This window comes from Anopheles bellator, chromosome 2, assembly GCF_943735745.2.
Source record: "Anopheles bellator chromosome 2, idAnoBellAS_SP24_06.2, whole genome shotgun sequence".
NCBI classification, from domain to species: Eukaryota; Metazoa; Arthropoda; class Insecta; order Diptera; family Culicidae; genus Anopheles; species Anopheles bellator.
This window is the reverse complement of record NC_071286.1, coordinates 53,272,849-53,297,297: the sequence shown is the minus strand read 5'-3', so window position 1 is coordinate 53,297,297 and position 24,449 is coordinate 53,272,849. Positions and strand designations below refer to the sequence as shown.

Below are 24,449 nucleotides of genomic sequence, written 5' to 3'. Positions count from 1 at the left end.
ATGCGCTACAGTTTACTAGTGATACTGTGCCTGGGCGCTAGTGCAGTGACCGCTCAGACATGGCTGCGTACGTTGATCGACAATTCAAATGGTACGATCGACGTGCACGCGTTCCCCGGCGAACAGTGTTTGCGGGAGTGCGACAGCACGCAGCCGCGGATCTGCCACTTCTCCTGGACGCTGGAACACTATCACGCGATGGGACCGTAAGTTTGTTGTTTGTAGAAAGGATTAACCGTTTGCCCAGTGCTTTACGGCCTTTGAGCCAAGTGCCGGCGCTCGAGAAGGTCGACTTAGAAAGCGATGACGTAGAGGCTAGTTGACGCCAGTGATGTTATTGTGGCCGACCATTTACTTAGTGATGTGGCTCATTGGGACACCACGACTACGATACGCTTTGTGGAGCAATCGCGCTGTAAACAAAAATTTGCATGTGCCGTTCGGATGGGAACCGTTCAAATGAGCCTTAGACATGCAAACAAACGCTTCAAATCATTACTACGAGTGGTTTCGATGAACAAACAATCGACCTGAAGTTTATTGTAAATACTTGAGCGAAAGCTATAAATAGTTCGATTTTCCTGTATGGGGACCTTTTTGCAATGCTGAAGCGATTCGAAGGGAACTCGGCGATGGCTGTAAGTGAGCAATATAACTTTATCAAACGGAAGCACCCACAGGATTTCCGTTGAACCGTTCCTTAGTCCGATCATTATATGACTTGAAGGCAACTTATAGATTACAAAGGAACCGGTTGCAATACTTCCCTTCAAGAAATTTGCCACACTCGACATCTGTTGAGAGTAATGGAATTAATATAAGGCTGGTTAAAAAGCGATCTACGTTTTTTACGGTAGATTCTTTTAGTGATCGATGTCTTCCGAAGTATCGATCGTACAGCTTCAAGTTTAGCTGATACTTTACACTTAAAAAAATGCTTCCATTGTTTATTGTTTATTTCATTCGTTTGTCAGTTACAGGGTGTGTACAATGGAAGTCACCAAAGAGAAAATTCGAAATTGCAGTTGGCCAGAAACGGCCAGAATCGGCCAATGGAAGAGGTGTCAATACAAAATTTCCTGAATGATGAAAAATTTAGATCAAGAAAGGATTCTGAAAATGAATTGATCACGTTTTAGCCAATAATGACTAAGCCCTCTGACAAGACAGGCATTATGAAGGTATTTTTAAAAATAACACCAAAATGGTGCATATCTGCCGCAAATCGGACAATTGAAAGTATTTTAAATTAAGTTTTGAAATTCACGCAAAAACCCCCCTATTATGAAACTCGAATCGAGAACTCGATCGTTCGAGTGAACACAGTAAGAGAGAAAGCAGAATACAACAAGAGAGAAGGCAGAAAGAGAAAGCTACAGAAAAATGAACTCAAATGAACGTTCGAGTTTCGAGTTCGAGTTTCATAATAGGGGGGTATATCGGCCAGCCTCGGATTAGTCGGATGGACTCATTAACAGTGTGTATGTTGCGCATTTCTTTTTCCCCGTAGAGCCTGCCGAGCATGCAGCCGAGGTCAACGGGAGGACTGCTTCCATCCGGCCTGCCTCACCGCCGACGGCGTAGAACGCGGTGTCATGAGCATCAACCGTAAGATCCCGGGACCAGCGATCAGCGTGTGCAAAAACGATCTCATCGTGATCGACGTGACGAATGCGATGGCCGGAACGGCCACTAGCCTTCACTGGCACGGCCTACATCAGCGGGCCACACCACACATGGACGGCGTTCCGTTCGTGACGCAGTGTCCAATCGCATTCGGCAACACTTTCCGGTACGCATTCCTGGCGACCGAAGCCGGCACTCAGTTCTATCACTCCCACTCGGGACATCACAAAGTGAACGGCCACTACGGAGCGCTGGTGGTCCGGGAACCTCGTTCGGCAGACCCAAACTCCCAGCTCTATCACTACGACACTCCGGCCCACGTGTTGGTGGGTTCGGATTGGATGCACGTCGATGGGGAAATGTTTATGCCGGGGCTACCCTTGGCCGGTGGGATACTACCGGTCAACCTACTGATTAACGGGCGCGGGACTTTCGGCGGCAGAGATGGCCACGCCCGGACGGATGTCCCATTGGAAGTGTTCTACGTACGCCGGGGAGCTCGCTTCCGGTTCCGGTTCATCAACGCCGCCAGCCACGTGTGTCCGTTGCAGCTCCAGATCGAGGACCACACGATGGAGATCATCGCCAGTGATTCGTTTCATTTGCAACCGCGAAAGGTGGACACATTCGTCACTACGTCCGGCGAGCGGTACGACTTCGTGGTGGATGCACAAGGCACCAAAGGTAAGAGGTCCTGGAGGTAAGCGGAGCTCTCCTTTTTTAACACACCCCTATTTATTACAGACACCTACTGGATTCGACTGCGAGCGCTAGGACCCTGTGAGGCCCGCGAACTGGAACAGTTTGCGGTGCTCAGCTACACGAACACACCCAGACAGCAGGCTGCCTTCCCGGGCCAGGATCCGCCGCCGTACGATAAGCCTTTCGTCAACGTGCACACCGCCAACCACCCGAACGCCACCTGTGGTCGGCCGGAGTTTGGAGATTACTGCATCACGGACTTCCAGGCGTACGATACGGACGAGTCGGTCATCAACGGCGTTCCGGATCATCAGTTCGAGCTGGGCTTCTACAACTATCCCGTTTCATTCCACCACATGTTCGAAACGCACACCCATGAGCACTTCATGAGTAAGTCGCCCGGATCCTTAATTCTCCACAGACCGTTTCCCTCTAATCGGTGGTTCGCTTCCAGACATCCATGACGATCTGATGCTGCAGGGCGCCATCAACAACATCAGCCTGGCGTATCCTCCCTTTCCACTGCTCACGCAACCCGATCAAATCGAAGAGTCTATGTTCTGTACGAACGAAAGTCGTCCGGCGCGCTGTGCCGATCGGCAACTCTGCACCTGTACGCATCGGATCAAGATCAAGCTCGGCGATCTGGTGGAACTGTACATTCTCGATCTGACACCCGCAGTCGACGATCTGAACCATCCGTTCCATCTGCACGGCTACCAGATGTTCGTGATGGAGCTGGGCCAGGACCGACGGGTACCGATCACGATCGACATCGCACGGGACATCGCTGCGCGACGGTTAACGGAGCAGCGGATCGCGGGTGTCCTGCCGCCGCGTAAGGACACCGTGTCGATACCGAGCCGCGGGTACGCTCGGGTACGGTTCCGGGCGGACAACCCCGGGTTCTGGTTGATGCACTGTCACTACGAGTGGCACACGGCCGTCGGAATGGCGCTGGTGCTGCAGGTTGGCGAAACGGACCAAATGGTGCGACCTCCGAGTGGGTTCCCGAAGTGCAATAACTACGCACCGAGCGTGGACGAGCAGCTGCTGGCGGGAATCTAACCGGAAGCTGCCGCCGGGCAGGGCTTTGCAAGATTGTCGAAAAAACCGTTATTTATTATAGGTTGTAGAGAAGTTAGTTTAACCAGGATTAGTTAACGTGTAAACATAAGGCTGGATGAAGAGTAATCCATTATTTTTGGGAGAAATTCAAAACTTTATTAAAGATGCTTCCAACTGTTCGATTTGCGTCAAATATGCACCATTTTATTCGATAATTTGTTATCTTTTCAGGATTATAATTTTCCATTGTAGAACTCGTGGTCTTGGGGGGTGAAAAACTCGAGCAATCTTTTATCACAATCCTTTCTTGATCTAAATTTTTCACCTCTTCAGTTTTGCGATTCTGGTCGATACTGGTCAATTGCTACTTTCGAACAGTGAATTTAGTGTTTAACTACATGGAAGCGACTCATAATAAACGGTTCCTTTCAAGTCCCACCATAAACCCAGTAGAACCATCCTGGCCATTATTCCTGGTTTGACCGCCGTTTGAGTTGCTTAATCAAGCTATAGCAACGATTTCTTTCATACAGTATTGTCGTATATATCCCATTTCTCATTCCCAGTACCGATCCGTTTAAAAAGTGGGTTGGTTTCGTTCCGTTTGGCAAAAAACTTCGCAGATGACAATTCGATCCATAATTTTTTTCGGGGTCAACTCATGTGGCACCTGAACACCGAGCTTCTTCGTGAGCTCTAACTTCTAATACGTCGACCATCTTGGATTATTGCTGTGATTTATCGATGGCGGATCTGTCTGTGCTAAGTGAATCTTTAACATCAAAAATAACCGAAACGGGTGAACTAAACCAAAATTACACGTTACCAGCTTTTAGGCTATCGGCACCATAGAGACCATGAACAATATAAGCGGCCTAGTTTGAATTTTCGCTTCATCAAAGAAAAACTGTAAATTGTACCGAATTTTCTCTTCATTGACCTCCCATGTTAACACCCTTTAACTCAAAAACGAATGGAACAAACAAAAAACAATGAAAGTTTTTTAAAGTGTAAAGTCTCTGCTTTTGAAAAAGGGACCAAAACTTGTAACTGTACGATCACGAGACATCGATCACTAAAAGCATCTATCGTGTAAAACGTCGATTACTTTTTCCACAGCCTTCTATAATATCAATGATCATTTAATAACACAATTTACATTTATTCATTTCAGAGAACATCAGCGTCCAGATCTACCACAAGGGGTGTCTGAAGATACACGGATAACATTTTCTCCAGGACCATCGCAAGATCGAAGAACCGAAGTTAGATAAGGCTGTCGACGCGTGCACATCCACTTTTCCGACTGCAACCGGAAGTGGAAGCGAGGTTGAGCATCTCGAGACTAACGCGCCTAACGCACAGTCTCGACCACATCATCTAAGATTATTATTCCTTGCTAAAGTAACGAGAAAAAGGATTCAACACCCGTTTGTAACCGTTTGCAACTCATCCCAAGTGAGGATGGTAAGTGTTTATCTAGACGTTATCGAGACCGATTTCTCGACCTCTCCGAACGTTTCAACACTTATCGGGCCATCGAGTGAAGTATCCTTCACCGCGCAACCTCTACGTAACCCTGGCGGCTGATCCCGGGCGAGGATTCGAAACCGTCTGCGATTATCCGACCGCCGACAATCTGAACCCTCATTCTGGCTCATTATTTCCACTTTTGCTGTGCAACCCGCACAGACAAGGGCACGAAAGTAAACCGGATGAGGCCCTCGACGGTGTCTCCTGCGAGCGACGCTGCACCGACGGCTTGCGAAGGACCCCTTCTCCTTTCGCGGCAGTCAAAAGTGAAGTGTTGAGAAAAACAGGATCCTATTCAACGGAACACGCGCCCGACATATGCCCGGGCGGGCTCACATTAAACGGGTATCGGTTTCAAATTTCAATTACAGCGCACTTGCCTTCGTCTTGCGACACGCAAGAGATCGTCAACGCGATAATAGTGCCGGCTTCCGGCTCGTGGCGTGTAATCGGCAGCCTCCATTGTGAGGCCGGCAAACCGTTTAGCGCTACAAATGTGTCTTCCCCGCCCGGTGCATCCTGTTGGGTGCGTCAAGGACCGCCGGATCCACGGTCCACGGCCCGGCACCCAGAAGGACCCACGGTGGTGTTCCTGCGTTCCTGCTGCGACACTGTGACGTTTACATAGCGGCGGTTATCATGGCGGCCCGCTCAAGGGGCCAACATCGTCGGGAGAACCCGACAATGCAACTGCATCATGCAACTGATCGTGACACGCTCTTGCACGGCGAATGACAAAGGACTTCAGGACTCCAGACTCTTTGCCACGAAAGTGGCGACACGCGAAGATGCTGTATGCTTCGCGAGGTCCTTCAAATTTAATCTTTCTCGCCTGACGAGAGAACTCAGCGCTGCGTCTGAAATAATGTGTATTAAAAGGATTTATGGAGTGGAAAGGAATTCCCAAAGCCACAAGCATGTGCGGTGCAGTTCCACCGAAACGGATGGAAGATGTTTAATGGTTCGACAATGGACAACGTGGAATGCATCGTTAATGCCAACTTGTGCCTTGTTTATCGTCTTTTTATTCTCAAAAGGCCATTAACATTGCTGGTTTTAATTAATAACTAGGATTTGCGGTTTCTTCTGCCTATTGTCCTAATTATTGTGCTCGGCTGAACCGTCGGCATTCCACTGACAGCTCCTTCAACGTGTTTCAACCCGATCCAGTGCATCCATTAAACAGTAACTGCCGTCTTTTTACATGCCATCTCGTAACCAAACCTTATACATCAAATCAATTCTCCTCGGCGGCTTCTTAGGCGGAGTCCTATTTCGGCCCCAAACCCATTGAAAATCTTTCACACCCCCTGACTGACCAGCCCACAAATGGCGCCCTTCTGCAAAATCCTTTCGGAAAGCCCTGGGGACAATGTTTAAACACCACCGCCGATGTCAATGGACTGAAAAGGCTGCTTTCATCGGATCTGTTTGTCTACTCTCTTTGCACTTTTCGGGCGTTTCATGAAAAGTGTTTACCAACGGCCCCGATATCTTGGGCAGTTGTGTGGAAATTTTAAATAAAACCACAGTGCCTGCGGTCGACAGCAGCCCGGCCGAATCGACAAGATCCGCTCCGAACGGCAAGTCGACCAAGCCTTTGCGATTATCCCCTCGGATCTGATAAAGCGTTCGTGAAAGCGACGTGGTTATTTGGTGCCAAACTCGCCATTCTTACTATCAATAATTCTAGTAATTTTAGTAATTAATCAGTTGCTTTATTTGTTGTCGAGAGTCTTGCAACAAGAACCCAGTTTCGTTTACTTCTGGTAAACACATAAAATACAACTTCTCGATAAGATGGGTCAACCGCTACAATCCGTTCAGGTCAGGCAGTCCCTTTGATTTGTGGTTTTTAATTGCATAAGCCTTTTTGATATACGGCGGCTCTCTGCGGCAATTAGGTTCTATTGAAAGACCTTGGGATGTCCTTACTGCTACCACTGTTTCACGGTCGGGGCCCGAAAATCCTTGTCCGAAAAGCCGGAAAAGCCTTTGCTAACGTAGTTATGACCCGACGAGAGCCGGCGTCCCAGATCCAGCACACTTTATGCAGCGTCAGCCACGCAGTAAGTGCTGAAGGTTAACCACATTGAATTACAGCCCATTTGGACCATATGTGGTCAGGACGGCCGCTCGCTGCCGTCGTCTGCGGACGGCGACGGGAGCACAAACCCGGATGTCACCAAATTACCGTAAGAGCATTTACGAACAAAATTGCTGTTCTAACAGAAAACTGACTCAAGGAGCTAACGCCCCATCGCCCTGCGGTGCGGTGCTCAAGACTTTCGGAACTTGCCGCTAGCCTGATGTCCTTGTTAGCCGGGGGGGCCTTAGCATTAGCGACCTTAGGTGCTAGAAAACATCGTTCAACAATTTTGAGCTAATTGTTTCCTCTGTCCTTCCTTCACCTGTAGCGTTAGAGTACTCGCCGGAAAGGACACCCTAATATTACCTCATCAAGCATCGAGCAACAGTTTGCCCGTGATAAAATTGGACAGCTCGTGAGTAATGGTTTGCCTTAACACCTGGTGGAAGTTTCGGCCATAGTTAGAGAACGAAAATGCTTGCTACCAGCGAAGCGACACAAAAGTCTTAATCAAAAGCACCTGGTAGGAATCAGCTCAAGGATATCAATCCCATTACGTGCTTTTGCAACGCTCTTCCCAAAGAAAGGTAATCGTAACTAAACGATGTAATTAACATTCTGCTTCAAGTTACACCGACTGTAAAGGCTATGTTTCCAAAACAACGCAGATTAATCACCGGCCTCGATACGCCCAATTAGTAATCAATTCGATTGGCGGGTTTTAATTGCGAACCCGTTTTGCGAACCGTACCGTGTACATGCGAGAGTGCGTGTGAGATAAGGAGCTTTAAAGCTTGCGAACGCTGAAAGCTCAAACTGTGCGATGTCGACTTTTATGTCGACATTACTGTCGACATGCACGTGCGCGCCAAAACGATTTAAAAAAATCAAAATTCTTTCTAAAAAATCATTCCAATTCAGTTGCTTAAGTTAACAGGAAACAGCAAATCAGTTTCTTGCTCAACAACGCTGAAACCACCTTGACCTCCTCCGTGATAGATTTAAGTAATTAGCGTGTGTGACGCTTTCATTTCATAGGCCACCGGTCGGAGCTTGACAAGCTCCGCTGAATGTTGTTGATTGCGCGATAATTAGAAAACACACCTTTTGTATCCAAATCAGTCATCAGTCACTTGTTGAATCAATAACGTTTCTATTTAACGCCTGTTCATGGGCACTTAATGGGCACAGACGCACGATTGCCTTCTTTGAAGGTCTTAGTCATAGCCCTAAGGGGCCAATTTCTTTCCCAACTTTTATGAAAGTAAAGCAACATTTCTTTTATTAAAAATTACTGACATTGATCACTCATGAGTATAAAATGGCTGTTACGGTCTATTTAATAGAATTTGTAGTTTATTTGTTTTTGTGACACTATTTCATGAAGAGGTCCTGACAAATTGTTTTTTTAAATAACTTTTACAACCACAAAACAGCAACAGTGTGCGATCAGAAATATTTAATGCAATACTTCACCCTTCTCGCTCTATCACAGTCTACCCGAACGAGTCGATTTACAGCGGAAGAGTTCAGGATCACGCCCTCGTTTCCTGTTTAGTGGTGTCCGAGGGTTCGCTCTTCCCGCGGAAGTACTCTTCGATGTCCAGCAGCGTACGGCCCTTGGTTTCGGGCAAAAAGAAGTACACGAACGCAATACCACTCAGCGAAACGGTTCCGAAGAAGAGAAACACATTTTCGTTACCGATCGCGTTCACCATCGTTGGGTAAATCTTGAGCATAATGAAGGACATTGTGTAACCGAAAAAGATGGTCAGTCCAGACGCAAAGCCTCGCACTTTCGATGGGTACACTTCGGCATTCATCGAAAACGGTAGCGTGAGGAAGCCAAGTGTCGCGGTAAATATGAATGCCACGAGCAGGGCTGTCGGAATCCAATTCAGATCCGTATCCGCTACCGGGTAGATGGTGCACAGCGAGAGCCCAAACATACAGCAGGCCATCCCGAATCCGGAGAACAGTGCCGGTGGCCGACGGCCGAAGCGATCGGATATGAACGCCATTAGAACGGTGGTTACGACTCGCGTTAGTCCAACCAAAACCGCCGCCAGGAACGGATCGATGGCTACACCGGCCTCGACCGAGAAGCTCGCCGCGTAGACGATTATCACGAAAATGCCGGAAAATTGTTGGAACATAAAGAAGGTGCACATAATCGTCAACGGCTTGTAGACTTCGGGCTTCTTGAGCTGCACCAGCTTGGATGGCTTTTTGGACGTCTCCGAAGCACGGAAACGGGCCACGCTTTCCTCCAGCGCGTTCAGCTCGGCCCGTATCTCTGGATTCTTGTCTTCCTTGATGGCGCGCACAACCTTCAGATGACGTTCCGCTTCCAGCATTCGCTTTTTGCCCACCAGCCAGCTGGGTGACTCCGGTAAAGGAATCACGGTCAGCAGCGAGACACCCGTGAAGACACCGCAAATAGTACACACATATCGCCAGTCGTCCTGTGATTCAAAACATTTGCTGAGAGGATGCGTGCGAATGAAAGGCACACTTTCTAGTTACCTTGTAGACGTAGCCAAGAGAGTACACCATAAGCATCCCGATACCGGTGAAGCAAGCCGTCAGCAAGGTCAATCGACCCCTCAGACTGGGATGCGCAACTTCGGCAGCATAAACGGACGCGGGAGTGCTAGAGAGACCGATCGCAACACCTGGCAAGGTCACGAAATCGGCATCGTTAGTTTCTCATTGCACAGAAATTCGGTAAATCAACACATCCTACCTATTATAACTCGAGCCACTATTAGCTCGATAAACAAAGTCGATGCATCCGTTCGGCTAGCCACCGACATGATCACCCAGGACACGATCGAAATGCCGTTTATGCAGTAGAGCGTTTTCTTCCGTCCGATCTTGTCCAACAGATATCCTGACAGCAGACCTCCAACCGGGCAGAGAATGGCCGTGATCGATGCTGGGGATGGTTTATGAAATTGTCAAGCATAACCACTCAAAAAACTCGTTCACGGCCTTCAAAGTTCACGCTTACCGAACCAACTGGCCTGACTTTCCGAGAGGACCACCGAGCTAGTGGAGTTCGTCAACTCCATCAAGGCAATCGAAGGAAAACCGATGCCCATCCCGGAAGAGATGATCGTTATGTTTGCCACTATCGCCGTGATGATTTGGGTGATGGCGGCCTTTTTCGTCAGCTTTGCTACGGCCACAGTTGCCCCATGCTGCGGCTCAGGCGATTCTACATTGGAAGTAGTGGTGCTGGAAGCTTCCTGTTCTTTGTCCATCGCTGTCGGTGAAACCGAAATATATTTAAAGACAATATTTTAAAATTCAAATTTGTAATCTTAATTGTTGTACTGAATTGTTTAGGTGATGAATTTGGGCTTTAGCGCATTGACTCAAAAAACGAGTTCGATTCTTCGATCAACACTTCGATTATAAAGTTGTATCAATAGACGTGCCCCTCATTACCATACGTTGCTCTTCAAAAATGTTCAACGCCTTACTTTCGCGAAAAAAACCAAGTTTTTTTGCCCAATCGGTTAACATTACATCTGATTGGTAAAAGAAAAGTGCAACACAAAAACCGGTTGAGGAAGATTTGCACTGCACGATGAGATTTATCTGCAGAACACGTTACCGGCTTACCGGCGTGTTTGCCCAAACGAAGCTTCCACTTCTATGCCGCTATCAGATGCACCCCGCTGGGAGATTATCGTCTGGTCATGGTTCGGGACGTTGACCAAGCAGCATGCGAAACTAATTCACTACGGTCATTCACAGGTCGGGAAGGTGCCGTTGAGGTCACGCACTGGCGGAAAGGATCATCTGATTCTAGTCCGTAGAGGACCAGATGAGTCAACATGACAGAGTCGGTAAGGTTGCCCGATATTTGCGTACCGTTTTGCCGTAATATCTGGTTTCAATGGACGTGACAAACCTCCGCACGTCACAGGGAGAAACGCGTAGCTGACGAGACGATTATTTGTGTATTACTTGATACACAGCGCAAGGCTTCGGCAAACATTGCCTCAGGTACGCGTGCCAGAAGGTTCGCCCGAGGAAATTTATTAGTCCACCCAGTGTTTTTGTTCCCAACCGGCCCCTTAGCTTGGGGTTTTAAAAATAACACGGAAAAGATAAATGTTGCTATCACACCGATTATCACAGGGATTTGTGTCTCGAGACTGCTTTCTACTTCCTGCCTGTAGCTAACTGCACTTTTCTCCGGCCGTGGCACAGTTTCTCGCCGGAAGGCAAATATTTGACCTTTCGAAGGAAGCCCACGGCATACGGCATCGTGAACGTAAGCGCCACGGTCTGAAGGCGTCACAAGCAGGGAAAACGCATGAACAAACAATAGTCGATTCCGGTTGGAAAGGATGATCTTGAGCGAATTGATTGCACAGATGGGCCGGCTGGTCCGTGTGACAATAACCTTCTTTTGCCCAAGGGCAACGATTTTTTACTACACCGGTTTTTCCCCAATTTTATGAAGAGTATACAGCTTTCGTAAATTGTCCTCCAATACACCAATATAGTACAGGTTTGCCTTAGTCTTCAAAAAAACTCGTGATCCTTGAGCTCTTTTACCTCGATCTCCTTAGCCTTATTACAATCGATTTTTCAAAAATGTTTATCGGTTCAGTGACACACTCACCAGATTTCTGCTCGTAATTCGCTGGCCCAGGAAACTTTAATATTCGGACTGGTTCCAGTGAAACTAGCCTCGATAGTCACCGCTTCGGGGCCAGATTAACCGGTTCCAATCTTTATCGTAATCGCACTACTCCCAATCGGCACACTCTGCGAAACTCCTGGCTGTGCGACTATTCGCGACGATCTTCCCAACGAGACTGATGCTCCGTATGGCTCGCGATCTCCGCCTGAGCCAGCGAGCGCCCGTCTTGTACGATGTGCAGGGTGAAGCGGTTTAAGGTTAATGCCACTGTTACAGTGACTGATAATACCCACATTTGCATATTTTTCGGACTACTAGTGTGCACAGTAGGACACAGTTGATAAACCTCTCGACCATCATACGAGTTCGCCTAGTTCTACCTTGGACCTCTCGAGCTAAGGCTTAGAACCGAACTTTTACATGAATCAATGAAATGATCATCGATTCGGAGGTGATCAATTTCAACTGAACATATTTTCTTTTTATTTCAAATTATCTGTGCGCATTTTCTTCATTTCTCTAATTAGTTTGTTACTAAGGCTCAGGCCCACAGTTGATGCTCATGGCACAACTCCTTCTAATCAATCTAGACCGTTCTTGAAATGGGTTCAATTGATAAAAACCCGCATTGGGCGGAATTGAAGCAAGTGTTGTTTGCGGTTATATGGTCAGGTGACGAATCTATTTATTTGTCTAGCGTCTATTTGTTTCTGGTTTTTTGTGTGCCGATCTCACATTGATGCCCCGTGCCGTGTGTCTCGAACCTAAGCCTAAAGACCATTTTCAAAAAAGCATCCGCAAATGGTGTGAGATGACGCCCGAACGATGGTGAGCAGAAAATGAATGGAAAATTTTACATCTGTTCATCGCCATCATAAATACGGTCCACTCTTTAATCACAATCAAAAACATTGTGGCAAGGCACGGCTCCAGAGTTAAATATGAAAAAATATGACTGAGTTTTGCACTATACTAAGAAAGTCGGGAATCTTACTAATTATTTATTTAATTATTTTATTGTTTTATTTTAAAATAATAGTGAAGACATGAAAGCTAAAACATTACGGCACAGATTAAGATCTTACAGTCAATGAATGATGGAAAATGTTTATACGCAAGAGAGAAGTTAAGTACCTGGCCCTTCCGGTCAGCCCAGATCATCGCTTGTTACTCGCATTTTTCTAGCAATTGCTTATTGCATACCCTAACTTTATAAACTTTGTTTTATCTACAATATGAAGGTTCAAGATATTGCCCTTTGATGAAAATTATGTTGAACACAAGCTGGTCCACAACTAAGCTTCGAGAAACGAGGAATCCAGTTTGGAAATTAGGGAGCCTTATCTCCAAGTGTGTGCGGAAGTTTTGGCGAAAGAACTTAACCTCGCTTCAATTTTTGCAAGTGCGAGTTTTGGTCGGTCTGTGAATTGGTTCTGTGATTGAGTTTGCCGATATCTCAAAATTTCAAAAAACGTCCGCCAGAAACGCCCGGATTTGTGGAAAAACAAAAATTGTATTGATGAAAAGATAAAAACGATCCCCTCGTTGTTGTTTGTGCGCGAAATTTAAGCCAAAACCAACAAACCAAATGATGCCACAGCCACCGTATTTCCCAGATCTTGCCCCTGTGACTTTTTCTTGTTCCCAAAACTGAAGAGCCCTATGAAACGATGGAAAAGGCGGCAACGGATTTTTTTTAAAGGATTTTTTAGATCTTTACTATACATAAATGATTGGTTACATAAGAGTACAGAGATATTCCACATTGGGATTGCAGCTATTTAATAATTTTAAGGTATCAAAACATCTTACAACTAGTTAACTTTAAAAACTTCAAATAATTAGGTCTTATATTGTAGGGTGGATAGAATTATTGCATCTATTGATTAGGCCTTCTTTTAATTTGTTCATTTCAAACGATAGTCTTTGCGTGCCAGCGAGGCTTAGGACGACATTTGTTGGTGTTCTCCAGCGTAAATTTAAGACGGCAACGGATGTGCTGAACATGATCACCAAAAAAATGTGTTCGAGTGCTTCGAGAATTGGAAAAAACGTTGGTACAAGTGTGTAATATGTGATGGGGTGGCTTTGACAGGGACAAAATAGATGTTCATGAATAAATAACATAAAACATAACATTCCCGATACTTTTCGAACCACGTATGATGGGAATTCTCCCGCGCGAAACGATTTGAGTTCCCTCCGAGGCGCTCACGAAACGTCAGGCGCAAAGGCGCGAAAATTCGTAAACAATCATCACGCTCGTTTGTTGGTGCGGAATTTACCCTGCTTTGGCCACTTTGGACACGGGAGTGGATATGGCAGAATCAGTGGAGGATTTGGATGTGGACGAACTAGAACAATTGTTGCTTGAAGCCGAAAATGAAAACGAAGCAGAACGGGCCGCCGAAAACGCGAACCACACGGAAAACTCTACCGCCAGGCCGCAACCGAAGCTGACGGTGGAAGGATCGAACTTCTTGCTTCAGGATACGGCGGATCCGCCGGATGCTGACGCCGGCCCATCGGAAAGTGCGGTGAACAGGGCGGATGTCGACTCATCGGAAGACGAAGATACGAGGAACTTTCTCGAGCGTAAGTACAACCAGTACGGTCGGCAGATAAATGATCTTTTGAAATCGAAGGAAGAGGAAAAGAGTGATCAAGTGCTCTCGAAATGGGTCGATCAAAAGTTGAGGCAAATCCAACGGAGCACCGCGCAGGCTCCGGCGCCCGAAACTTCGCCTCCCGCTGCGGGGAAGTCACGCGACGCACGCTCCAAGCCCGTGGAACAGTCCCCAAAGCAAACCATACCGGCCGTTTTCCAAGCGACCGTTCACACGGATCCTGTTTTCGGCATGCGCATCGTCCATCCGCTGGTGTCCAGCCAAACACTGCAGGAACGCATGGAGGGCAAAAAGGCGGTGCCGTTTGCTCGGTTGCGGAACTTTATCGAAACGGGCGATCTTCAGCAGGACTGGGTCATCGGAGGGGTGCTGCTAAGCAAAAGTCCGACCAAAACCACCTCGAAGGGCAAGCAGTTTGCGATCTGGAAGCTCAGCGATCTACACGGGGAAATTAAGATGATCAGCCTATTTATGTTCGCCCAAGCGTACAAAGATCTGTGGAAAACCCCCGATGGAACCGTGGTCGCCGTGCTGAATCCGAACGTGTTGAACAAAAACAACGATCGCAACTCGGAAGCGACCCTCTCGATCGACCGATCGACGAAGTTGATGATACTCGGCCAATCGCGTGACATGGGCACTTGTCGCAGCCGAAAGAAGAACGGTGACCGTTGCTCGGCGATCGTGAATCTGGGGAACTGTGAATACTGTGTGTATCACATCAAGCAGGAGTACGGCAAAGCGTGCAATCGGGGCGGCCTGCTAACGTCCACCGGTGGTCGTGGGTTGAACGAGCTGCGCAATAAGGTGCTGGGCAAGAACGAGGTTTTCTACGCAGGGCAAAGTTTCAGCGCGATCAAAGCGGTAAAACACCCGAAGCAGGTCGCGAAGGATCGTCAGCGAATGCTGACGCTGTCGGATTATTATCGATCCCCGGCGGAAGGTAGCGCTGCGGGAAGTGCTTCGGCAAGTCCCACTGTTCCTTCGTATCGCCAAGCGGCCAACTCTTCCGGCCCACCGAAGGCTTCGGCAGCCCGCATTGAACATAACGTAGAGCAGCGATTGAAAGATGTGAAACGTTTGCAGAGTCTCGGAGTATCGCTGGAGTCGCTAAAGGCAAACATGGAATCATCCAAAGCCTCGCCCGTGCCAGCAGCAAGTTCGAGCACAGCGACACAACCGAATGCGTTCGAGGGTCGCAAGTTCAGCCTCGAAAGCAAACCTCGCCTAAGCCGGGAAGCGTTCGATATTGAGCTCACGCAGCGAACCCCGTTGGCCGCCAAGGCGTTACAATCACGCGAGCGTGCGAAGGCGATCGTGAAACAAAAACCGATCGAAAAGTCGAACCCAAACTTTATCAAATATCGCGGGACGGAACAAGGCAAGAAGCGGGTGCTGGAGGAGATCACAAAGAATCCCGCCGTTGAGGAAAATGCGGCCAAGCGGCCGAAAGTAGACGATACGGAAAGCGAAGCAGTACGAGCTCGCAAGGATCACATCCAACGGATCATGAAAGCGACCTCGTCCCACGTGGACCTTATCGAGGCAAGTGAGAACGCGCAGCAGGAAGAGTACTTTAAGACGCTCGAGCGCAAAGAGGCGATGGAAGAGAAGATGCTGAACACGTACAAGATGGACTGCAAAGCCGTCATCTGCAGTCAGTGCAAGTACGTTGCGTTTTCGGCTGCCGAGCGCTGCAAAACGGAAGGCCATCCGCTGCGGGTGCGCGATGCTGAGAAGCGGTTCTTCCGGTGTGCCGACTGTGGCAATCGCACCGTAAGCTTGTTTCGTATACCGAAAAACAGCTGCAAGTCCTGTAGCGGTTCCCGCTGGGAGCGGTGCGCAATGATGCGAGACAAACGGGGAATACAAATTGGAGACGTGCTATCAATCCGGGGCGACGAGGAAAAGTATCTGGGCAGCTTGGCCGGGGCCAGTGCAAGCCTCAACTTACTGATGCCGACCGAAGAAAGCTGATGCGGAGTGGGGATCTACCTAAAGTTGGAGAATAAACAGGCGGCTCGCCAGCATAGTTTGATGGTAAATTTATTCTTCTACACTTTATTGGCTCTCCCTACAAGAGCCGTAAGTATAAGCTGTATACAAAATGTGAGTGTACCATCGTCTTTCGGTATATATTCGTTAGGCTCTAAGTGGTGAAGATGAGGTATTACAGTTTACCGATATATCTGCGTGTGCACAAATTTGATGAATGGGTATCATGAATAAATACTGGATCTTACTCCAAGCTCGGGAAGCTCCCGGTTCCGTACACGTGTGCCTAAGGTAAAGTACTGCGAATGAATAAACGAGTGATCACGAACGATTCGATCGTAAGGACTCGTTGAGCTACGCGGTTCATTGGTGATCTTAAATCTAATCTCTAGTGGGAGAGCAATGGCTTACAGTGATACCTGCATCATTCGTCCTTGTAATGAGCACGTTGGAAATGGTTTTCAGGAAAAGGTGTTCATTGCACGGTGGACCCAAAGACAAGTCCGCTCGAACGCGAATCAACCCTTTACCTACTTTCTGCCACAGTGCATGTAGTTCTCAGTCTATTAGGATAATTTGATATTGTTCAATTTGTTTCCGTTTGAGTATTTTACAAAGAGAATGATTCCCTTTGGAATAATTTATAATCGCTCAACTGAAGCTAGAGAGTGCAGGGCAAAAAGGAACGTAGAGACAAAGTTTGTCCAAACATAAAGAGACCAAAGGGTCCAAAGAACTAAGAGAGCAATCGAACATGTCGAACGTAGCATAACTATTCGTGCAATCGCTTTGGGACTCTACCAGTTGTTACCGTACATTGAAGATGTACCCGACGAACGTAGGTACTTAATAAGAGGTGCAAATGTTCATTGCAAACTATAGCGACTAGAGGAAAGAGCTGGCCGAGGCAAGAGGTTACGCGCCACGCTGACCTTTGCGGACCGCTTACCAATTGTTCAGGAAGTCGAAGCCTTTGCTGTTGCCAAGCAAACTGTTTAGCTCGTCGTAGTTTTTGTCATCCTCCTCTACCGAGGACGACTGCGCACGGTGAAGGCACTCGTTTTTGGAGCTCTTGCTGAACAGATTCACCTTGTCGTTGTCGGTGTCGAATTCATCCTGATCGATCGTGCCATCGACTTCGTCGCTACCGTCCATGGAAGCGGCCGACTCCGCCGTCGTCATCTCGATGGGTGTTTGGTTAAAGATGAGATTGTTGAATTTGGTCAAAAATCCCGCCGACCCGACTTTCGTGCCAGTCTCATCGGAAGACAGAAGGTTCCGCTCACTATCGAACAGCGGCCCGCCACCGGCCGCTGTCTCACTTTTGTGCCCCTTAGCTACCACATGCACTCCCTCCTTGCCCTTCACTCCGTTGCAGTTGGCATCGTCCAGTTTCGGTGACTTCAGCAGTAGCTTCTTCGCCATCATGACTCCCTTGACGCCCGCGCCCGTTTTCGAGTCCTTTTCCGGTGGGAAAATCGTCAGATTAATTTGACTTTTGGTCTTGTGCGAAAAGGGCGCCGAATGTTCGTCCCGGAACATGCCAATGCTGTCGTCGGTCACCGCTTTGCGTCCGGTGCGCACGTACTGAAACGTCTGCAGCTCCTTCCCATCGTACAGGTTGGCATTACGATCGTCGTCGGCATCGTCGACCGTGCCCAAGATTCGCTGCAGGGAATCGGACGACGTGGAGAAGCTGTCGAAATACTTGAGCGCCAGCTCGGGCTTGATGATCGTCTCGTTCACAATCTCCATCTGCTCCTCGCGGCTCAGGTCGTCCCAAATGTGTTCGTAGGCGCTGCGGATTTCCTCGATGTCGATGGCAATCTTTTTGGAAATTTCGTTCAGATTGGCAAAGTACTCCGTCACGAAGCTCCGGTCCGGCGCGGAGTCCATGGTGAGCGAAACTGAAACGACGTCGAAGGGACGCTAATTAGAAATGGGTGGGCCTTACAACACACCCCTTCCCAACTGAGGGGGGCCGTCCGCCATTCGATTGAAGCCAATAGCCCCTTACTAATCAGAGCGTGTCCAAACAGCGACGTAATCGATCGCCGTTTCGACTTTCCCCTTTCTACACCAAGAACGGGTGCATTCCTTTCCGAGGACACTTTTCCAACAAGCTCGTTTAATCACCAATGTGGGGATTTGCACTTTATAATTGAGAAAACCTCCCAAGCCCCAAGAGCTAGCTCATCGACGGTGGAAAAAGGTAAACACTGTTGTGACTCCCTTCGGAAACAAACGATAACTAGAAGTGCCAACCGGTTTATACTAACCGATCGACATTCGAGAGCTGGTCTGCGATGGAACGCATATCCTTGCCCAACCGTACGGCTAAGAAAAAACATTTCAATTCAGATATCTTTAAAAACATTTCGAGGGCCAACGACATTTGTTTGATTTTGCGGTTTCCTTTGGAATAAAGGGTTACTAAACTAAACGGACTCTGCTTCGTTGATCTACGATTGTTTCCATTGCGTTGGTTTGTAATGAAACTATGATCACGAATCACGGGTTGCGAAAGTTCAGTTGTGCGCGTTGTGATGTCCCAACAGTTGTTACCATCACCGTAAACATATGAAATGGAAGTAACAGGATGATCATTTGGGTAAAATTAGATTTTATTCGCTAACTCTAATTCGTTTTTGCTAACTTAAATTTGCCGCAGAGGATCGTGCAGCAAAGCAAGTGGCTCCGTTTGCGGCTGCCGAGAAACGAAGGAAGAAAAGATGATTTTTGGTTAAAAAAAACCTATCAACGCCATGTGAGCAAGGGGCAAGGATCACGCTCCGGGTGGGCAGGGTGCATGATTCGTTTAACGATTTTCCGAAGATATGGTCACTTTTTTTGTGTTTGTCTATTTCATTCACCATTGCAAATACCCTTCGCTCGTTGGGTGTGTATTTCAACGACCTGGATCTTTATTTGTTAATGCGTTTCCAGTTTTTAAATATTAATCGGTTTTGCTTTTCATTTCTACAGCGGTGGCAAAGGGTGCGTTCCTCTGCTTTAGACGGGAGCCTTCTCTACCAGTTTGAACCAATGTCCGCACTCACAGCGCTTCGGTTGTCCCTAAAAGAATGCAAAAGAAGTTAAGGAGGGCATGTTTAGCTTGCATTAAAGCCGATTTTAAAGCTTTACCTGGTACAGCCACATCCACTGAACATAGGTTTGGTCTTCCTCGCCTGGAAGGGGCATGGGAAAATGTGTTACTTTACGGTCATTGGCTTGATCCGCGAGATACTTACAAACACAACCGACTAAACGTGCATCGAAAGCTGACGGAATCAGGTTGGGAGTATCCTTGGTGCCCGGGCCACGCTTGAACACACGCATGTCGAAAGGATCCGGGTTGCCGGCCGCCTTGGCCAACAGCTCACGCTTCTCGATACCGGTGGCATGTTCTAGCGGATCGTTCATCACTGCAAAGAACCGTCGAAAACAAACAAATGTCAGATGATAAGTGCCGGAGCCCGAAACGAAAACACCCTCCGTTCCAGAATCCGGGGTGTCGCGTTGAAAGGTGGACTTTTGCGGCCTAGGGCACCGAATTCGGCACCACTTTCTCCGTCAGCCGTCCTCGATGGGCGTGTACCGACGTGAAGCATCCTCTAGAAAGCCATTTCGGTGCATCCTGACCGCTAGGATGCGGATTTTTGTCGGTCAAAATTACGTAAGCGCGCAGTATCTCAGATGATTCCGACAGCCGCTCGTATCTCGCTCGCACGCTGCAGGAAAGGATCGCTCCGTCTCTGTCGTTCTGCGAGCAGCGGCCAGACGCACGCGAAAAGGTGTTGTGCAACAAGAGGCCTTAAACTTACTTTTGCAGAATCGCACCGATGTGTAGGTCACATTTCGCTTGGCCGCGGCCAGGACCATTCTTCCGCACAACGATGCCATTGATGTGGTCGCTAGGTACCGGACGAAAATGGAGAGTAATTTCGCGTTTTCACCCCTTTCGGATTGCACTTCTCACACACGAAAACTCGAACTGATCGATGGCAAGTTTGACGTGAAGAGAACGAATGCCGATGACGTTTCTCGCGCACTGATTTGCGAGGGGTAGGAAGCAGTGAATGTGGGGTAGGAAGTCTAATCTTTAACGAAAAATTTAACTTATTAATAGTATTTTTTTTCGTGGCAATTTAGGAACAAGTAATTAGCAATTGAAATACTATCGAATAGATTAGAAAAATCATAAACCGATTCAAAGAGAAATTAAAATTGTGAAATGGAAATACGTTGGAATAAGACGTACAAATTTCACCGGGCTCATCACCGATGGTTCGTGTCTAGGCTTAGTGCATACCCGATTGCATACTTTTGGGGGCAACAGGAAAATTGTTTCAAATTCCGGAATTCTGATCGTTTTAATGCACCTTTATTGCCCCATCAATCTTTTCAGTCCTTGTCCAACTTTTTGTAATGTGCTATTTTCACACTGATCGAGTTCAAGATTTCCTTCGCCGACATCTTCTGCTCTTCCTGGCACACTTTGAGAATGCGGCCACACTCCTGAATGAAGTATCCCAGTTCCTTCTCGTCGATCGGGGACTGGCCTTCCAGTGCCGGCGAGAGACACTTGTTCGTCAGCTGCGCGATTTGGACCTTCTCCGAGCTGAAGGCCTCATCGAGATCGAAAAGCTCCAGCGGTGGGGCCGGAAGGTCGCTGAAAATCGGCTGGAAAACCTGCAGATAAATGAGCACGCGCAGACACTGGCATTATTTATCGCACAATCTTGAAAGTGACATCCGATGGACTAACCGCAAGCTGCAGCGGTGGTAATGGAATCTCAAACTGCGGTTTGATTATCTTCAACGGTTCATATTGCACATCCAGCTTCTCGTACGTGCTGATAACATCACGCAGCAGATCGTTGCTGATCGAGTAAAGCGACATATCGAATAGCTTCTTAAAGTCCGCCGGGATGTCGTAATCGAGCGAATCCATTAAGCAAATCTTCGGCTGCTCGGCCAGATAGATCGTATCGGGTATGACGGCGTAGTCATTTATCTAGTAGCACCGCGAAGAGTGAAAGAGAAATAAAGGATGCATCGCTTATCAACGATCACGACAAATAATTGCAGTGTCCTCGCGCATCCTTTCACTCAGCGCCTCTTACCTCCAAATCGTTGAAGTCGGACGCCTTGAATTTGAACTCATCCTGCAGGATCATGGCGAGCAGAGTGTCCCACAGGCTAGTGTTCACCTCGTTGGATATATACTTATCCTGAAACATGTGCCCGGACCCGATGGCGATCAGCTTTCCGTTGTTTTCGTTCTGAAAGTACCCAGCCAGCGGGCGGTTAAACGGATACACTACCGGCCCAGTAGTGAGCAACACACTCGACGGGCTGATAATGTTCATCGTGGCGCCGAACGGATACACGAACTGGAAGTGGTCAAAGCATAAACCACGATGCGTTGATTAATTACCCACCATCGTACGACAACACGGCGTGGCGTACCTCAACTTTGTACTTATCGTCCATGAAATCGAAAGACGAAAGGATGCTTTTGCTGGCCTCCAGCAGCAGACTGTTCATGGAGTCGCACCCAATCCCGCCGCTGATGAGCGCTTCCTTGGGGTGAAAATACTTGTAATACTGTGGACGAACGACGACATCTGGCGCAAAGGAAGTGGGCAATTAAAGTCTCTTCCGAGGTAAGTATCTGCAGGCCACACTACCATTATTTATCGTCATTCCGTAGTCTTCCAGCAAGAAGTTTACATTGGTGTTGAACTGTACCTCGCCGCCTTCGCCGAGAAGTAGCACCAGTCGGCCACCGTCAGTGATGTAGTCCTGCTCGGGGCGGGGAGGTGAATAATTAAAACCGGAACTCGGACACTGGTCACAAACCGAACTGCCCCCTTACCTTCAGATGCTGGAATTCCGATTCGGTGAACTTTTCCTGTGGCCCGGCGAGCACGAACACGTTGGCCGTTTTCAGGACCTCCGGCGTGATCTCGGCCTTGTTGCTGTGGAAGCGAAAACAAATGCGCACGTTCAGAGACCCAGGCCCGCCAACCACACACAGGTCGCCCACTACTATCGGGTTTCCTACCTTTCGACGCGATGATTCACTTTCAGCTTTCGGTGCAGCGTCTTGTAGTTGTCCGTCAGCTTGAAGAGCTCGTTTTTGGAGAGATTAAACAGGATCGAAGCGTTACTCATCTCGCCAGTATTCGGTTCGCTCAGAAGCACTTTAATCGGAAGGGCTCCAGGGCCACCAAGCAAACTCACAACAACTAACGTCACCAGCGACTTTGGGACATTGTTTGGTAGGCGCCGTTACTATGGCGATACGGGCGCCGGTTCCTTGTGAGGCGTTATGTTACACCGTGTGCCACGTGCTAGGCCTGCGAGCGGTATTCTGGTCCGAACCGAATGTCTGCGTTTTTTTGGGGGAAGCTGTTACGAAAAAAACAACTCCTCACCGTTCCCCCTGATCGGCGTCACGGTGGTATCCTTTGGGGAGCCATTATCGATTAACGATGAACGGCGCAAACAGCTGGCAGGATGCGCGGCAACGTGCCCGTATATCACGCACGCCTTAGACGCGTATTTCTGCGTTAGTGGCGTTATTTAAAAAACGATCGACGACTCCTAGTTGGTGGGGTTGCCATTTTTTATTGTTATTGCTGCTCCGTCGCAGCCGTCTGCGACCGTAAAAGGACGAGTCAGTGGGTATTAAATGAAAGTGTTAAGCAATTTACGACTCTGTCAGTTCGGTTACGATTCATTTATCTCCGCCTGGTGGATCGCTTACACATCGCCGTTCGCCAAAAGTAAATACAGATGCGCCCATCGGGTCCGAGCGGGTCCGAGTGGATCGGATTGAAAAGGGCAGCCGTTTTGGCTCTCGCGCTCGCTGACCACTGACTGCTGGCGTGAAGGTGGTCTCCCCGCGAGGAGGACCGGAGAGACCGTTTGGCAGCTGGGTACGATAAAATCATGTTTACATCTTGTATTACCGACGCGCAACGGACGCACCGAGACGCTCATACTTTTCCATTATGTTTATTCACCCGTCCCTCCGTCGTCTTCGAGGGGTCCCCTTCCCGTGCGATGGTGGCAGGTTTTTTCGCGCATGATACCGACCGATACCGAGCGCCAGAGCGCAGCGCCGCAAGAATCGATAACGAATGCTAAACCCTTAATCTTGATTCGCGAAACAATTCCGATAGTACTAATTGGGGGTGGGGTTTAAAAATCCGTCAACATTCGGTTCCGCACTTCGCTTCGCACTTCTCACGGGTCACCCGAAATTCGAAACCGTTAAAGGTGTCGTTAAAAGAGAGCATAACAGCAGCATCAACAGCCAGGGAAAGCAGTTCCAGCGCATCGGCTGGTGTGAATTTTATTTTATTTTCCGTTCCTTATCGCGCCGGGCTTATCGCCGATTTATGGCACCCGGTATCGACGGCTGACAGAGAGTGTTTGTGTGGACTAAATCCAGCGTGGTCCAGCGCGGTGCGATTACCGGCGGCGGCCTGCAGGAGAATTAAACGCACCACTTTTCGCGATTTGTTCGAGCCATGGTTCATGTACGCGAGTGAACTGTAAATGTCGGCTGTTCCACGCGAACGACGAGTGAACCCTTCTGGTGCTGATGATGAGTAGATTTGCTTTAAAAAACTTAGTGGTGGTACTTTTAAGTAAAAATGAGAGGATGTTTCAATATTATTCTGATTATTATTTAATCTTCTTTAATCGATGCTAGAAATGGAGGATACGCTGCAACAGCGAACTGTACGCCTTTTTTACGATCTCAATGTAGAGCAACGTACATGACTTGCCAGGCTCCGGTGGGCAGCTCATGTCATGAGATGTTTGAGATGGTGCGCTTTCATCGATAGCTTCACAAGAGTGAGTCCCTGCTGCAGGATCGGTGGTTGTAGTTGACAGAAAAGTAAGTAAATTTTATATAAAGGTCCAGTAGATCTGTTGGATATAAAATTAAATGAATAGAAATTAAAAACTTTTCCCAAAAACAGATCTTCGTAAGTCCTGCAACGAGGTGGCAATAAAATTATTCCAGCACTCTGTCAGAACTTCTTCAAATCATACATTAATTTTTCAATTTGTTTAACTTTTTGCTTTAACAAATTGCTAAATATAAATTAATAAGCTCGTTAGC

The 24,449-nt window shown here is 48.0% G+C and overlaps 5 protein-coding genes across 5 annotated transcripts; 2 read left to right on the top strand and 3 right to left on the bottom strand.

Annotated features, from left to right (window-relative positions):
* On the top strand, nt 1-3,502 carry LOC131207715 (uncharacterized). Its single transcript, XM_058200341.1, has 4 exons — nt 1-206; nt 1,511-2,310; nt 2,371-2,718; nt 2,783-3,502. The coding sequence occupies exons 1-4, from the start codon at nt 1-3 to the stop codon at nt 3,394-3,396; spliced, it is 1,968 nt and encodes a 655-aa protein (XP_058056324.1). The 3' UTR covers nt 3,397-3,502.
* A 5,051-nt stretch (nt 3,503-8,553) lies between these two features.
* On the bottom strand, nt 8,554-18,499 carry LOC131207713 (facilitated trehalose transporter Tret1-like). The gene is made up of 7 exons (XM_058200340.1): nt 18,321-18,499; nt 17,253-18,210; nt 10,941-10,969; nt 10,032-10,286; nt 9,765-9,956; nt 9,545-9,693; nt 8,554-9,483 (listed from the first exon to the last, which is right to left on the bottom strand). Exons 2-7 carry the CDS (start codon nt 18,197-18,199, stop codon nt 8,554-8,556), a joined length of 2,502 nt encoding a protein of 833 aa, XP_058056323.1. The 5' UTR covers nt 18,200-18,210; nt 18,321-18,499.
* Nucleotides 14,000-16,343, top strand: LOC131210869 (protein MCM10 homolog). The gene has a single exon (XM_058204177.1). It carries the CDS (start codon nt 14,000-14,002, stop codon nt 16,283-16,285), a length of 2,286 nt encoding a protein of 761 aa, XP_058060160.1. The 3' UTR covers nt 16,286-16,343.
* A 520-nt stretch (nt 18,500-19,019) lies between the features above and the next one.
* LOC131210871 (cytochrome c oxidase subunit 5B, mitochondrial-like) lies at nt 19,020-20,321 on the bottom strand. Its single transcript, XM_058204179.1, has 4 exons — nt 20,128-20,321; nt 19,555-19,728; nt 19,448-19,491; nt 19,020-19,378 (listed from the first exon to the last, which is right to left on the bottom strand). The coding sequence occupies exons 1-4, from the start codon at nt 20,204-20,206 to the stop codon at nt 19,316-19,318; spliced, it is 360 nt and encodes a 119-aa protein (XP_058060162.1). The 5' UTR covers nt 20,207-20,321; the 3' UTR covers nt 19,020-19,315.
* Nucleotides 20,322-20,707: 386 nt separating this feature from the next.
* Nucleotides 20,708-22,483, bottom strand: LOC131210870 (intraflagellar transport protein 52 homolog). The gene is made up of 7 exons (XM_058204178.1): nt 22,374-22,483; nt 22,185-22,287; nt 21,997-22,111; nt 21,776-21,933; nt 21,430-21,699; nt 21,072-21,320; nt 20,708-20,995 (listed from the first exon to the last, which is right to left on the bottom strand). The coding sequence occupies exons 1-7, from the start codon at nt 22,481-22,483 to the stop codon at nt 20,708-20,710; spliced, it is 1,293 nt and encodes a 430-aa protein (XP_058060161.1).
* Between the last annotated feature and the right edge of the window lie 1,966 nt (nt 22,484-24,449).

Coding starts and splice junctions, on each gene's coding strand:
- LOC131207715 (XM_058200341.1), top strand. CDS start 1: ATGCGCTACAGTTTACTAGTGATACTGTGCCTGGGCGCTAGTGCAGTG. Junction 207..1,510: donor CACTATCACGCGATGGGACC/GTAAGTTTGTTG, acceptor TTTTCCCCGTAG/AGCCTGCCGAGCATGCAGCC. Junction 2,719..2,782: donor CACCCATGAGCACTTCATGA/GTAAGTCGCCCG, acceptor GTTCGCTTCCAG/ACATCCATGACGATCTGATG.
- LOC131210869 (XM_058204177.1), top strand. CDS start 14,000: ATGGCAGAATCAGTGGAGGATTTGGATGTGGACGAACTAGAACAATTG.
- LOC131207713 (XM_058200340.1), bottom strand. CDS start 18,199: ATGGACTCCGCGCCGGACCGGAGCTTCGTGACGGAGTACTTTGCCAAT. Junction 10,287..10,940: donor TCTCCCTGTGACGTGCGGAG/GTTTGTCACGTC, acceptor TTTCACCGACAG/CGATGGACAAAGAACAGGAA. Junction 9,694..9,764: donor AGTGGCTCGAGTTATAATAG/GTAGGATGTGTT, acceptor TGACCTTGCCAG/GTGTTGCGATCGGTCTCTCT.
- LOC131210871 (XM_058204179.1), bottom strand. CDS start 20,206: ATGGCATCGTTGTGCGGAAGAATGGTCCTGGCCGCGGCCAAGCGAAAT. Junction 19,729..20,127: donor ATCGGTGCGATTCTGCAAAA/GTAAGTTTAAGG, acceptor GGTTCTTTGCAG/TGATGAACGATCCGCTAGAA. Junction 19,492..19,554: donor ACGTTTAGTCGGTTGTGTTT/GTAAGTATCTCG, acceptor TGCCCCTTCCAG/GCGAGGAAGACCAAACCTAT.
- LOC131210870 (XM_058204178.1), bottom strand. CDS start 22,483: ATGAGTAACGCTTCGATCCTGTTTAATCTCTCCAAAAACGAGCTCTTC. Junction 22,112..22,184: donor CGGAATTCCAGCATCTGAAG/GTAAGGGGGCAG, acceptor CGCCCCGAGCAG/GACTACATCACTGACGGTGG. Junction 21,321..21,429: donor CCGACTTCAACGATTTGGAG/GTAAGAGGCGCT, acceptor CGGTGCTACTAG/ATAAATGACTACGCCGTCAT.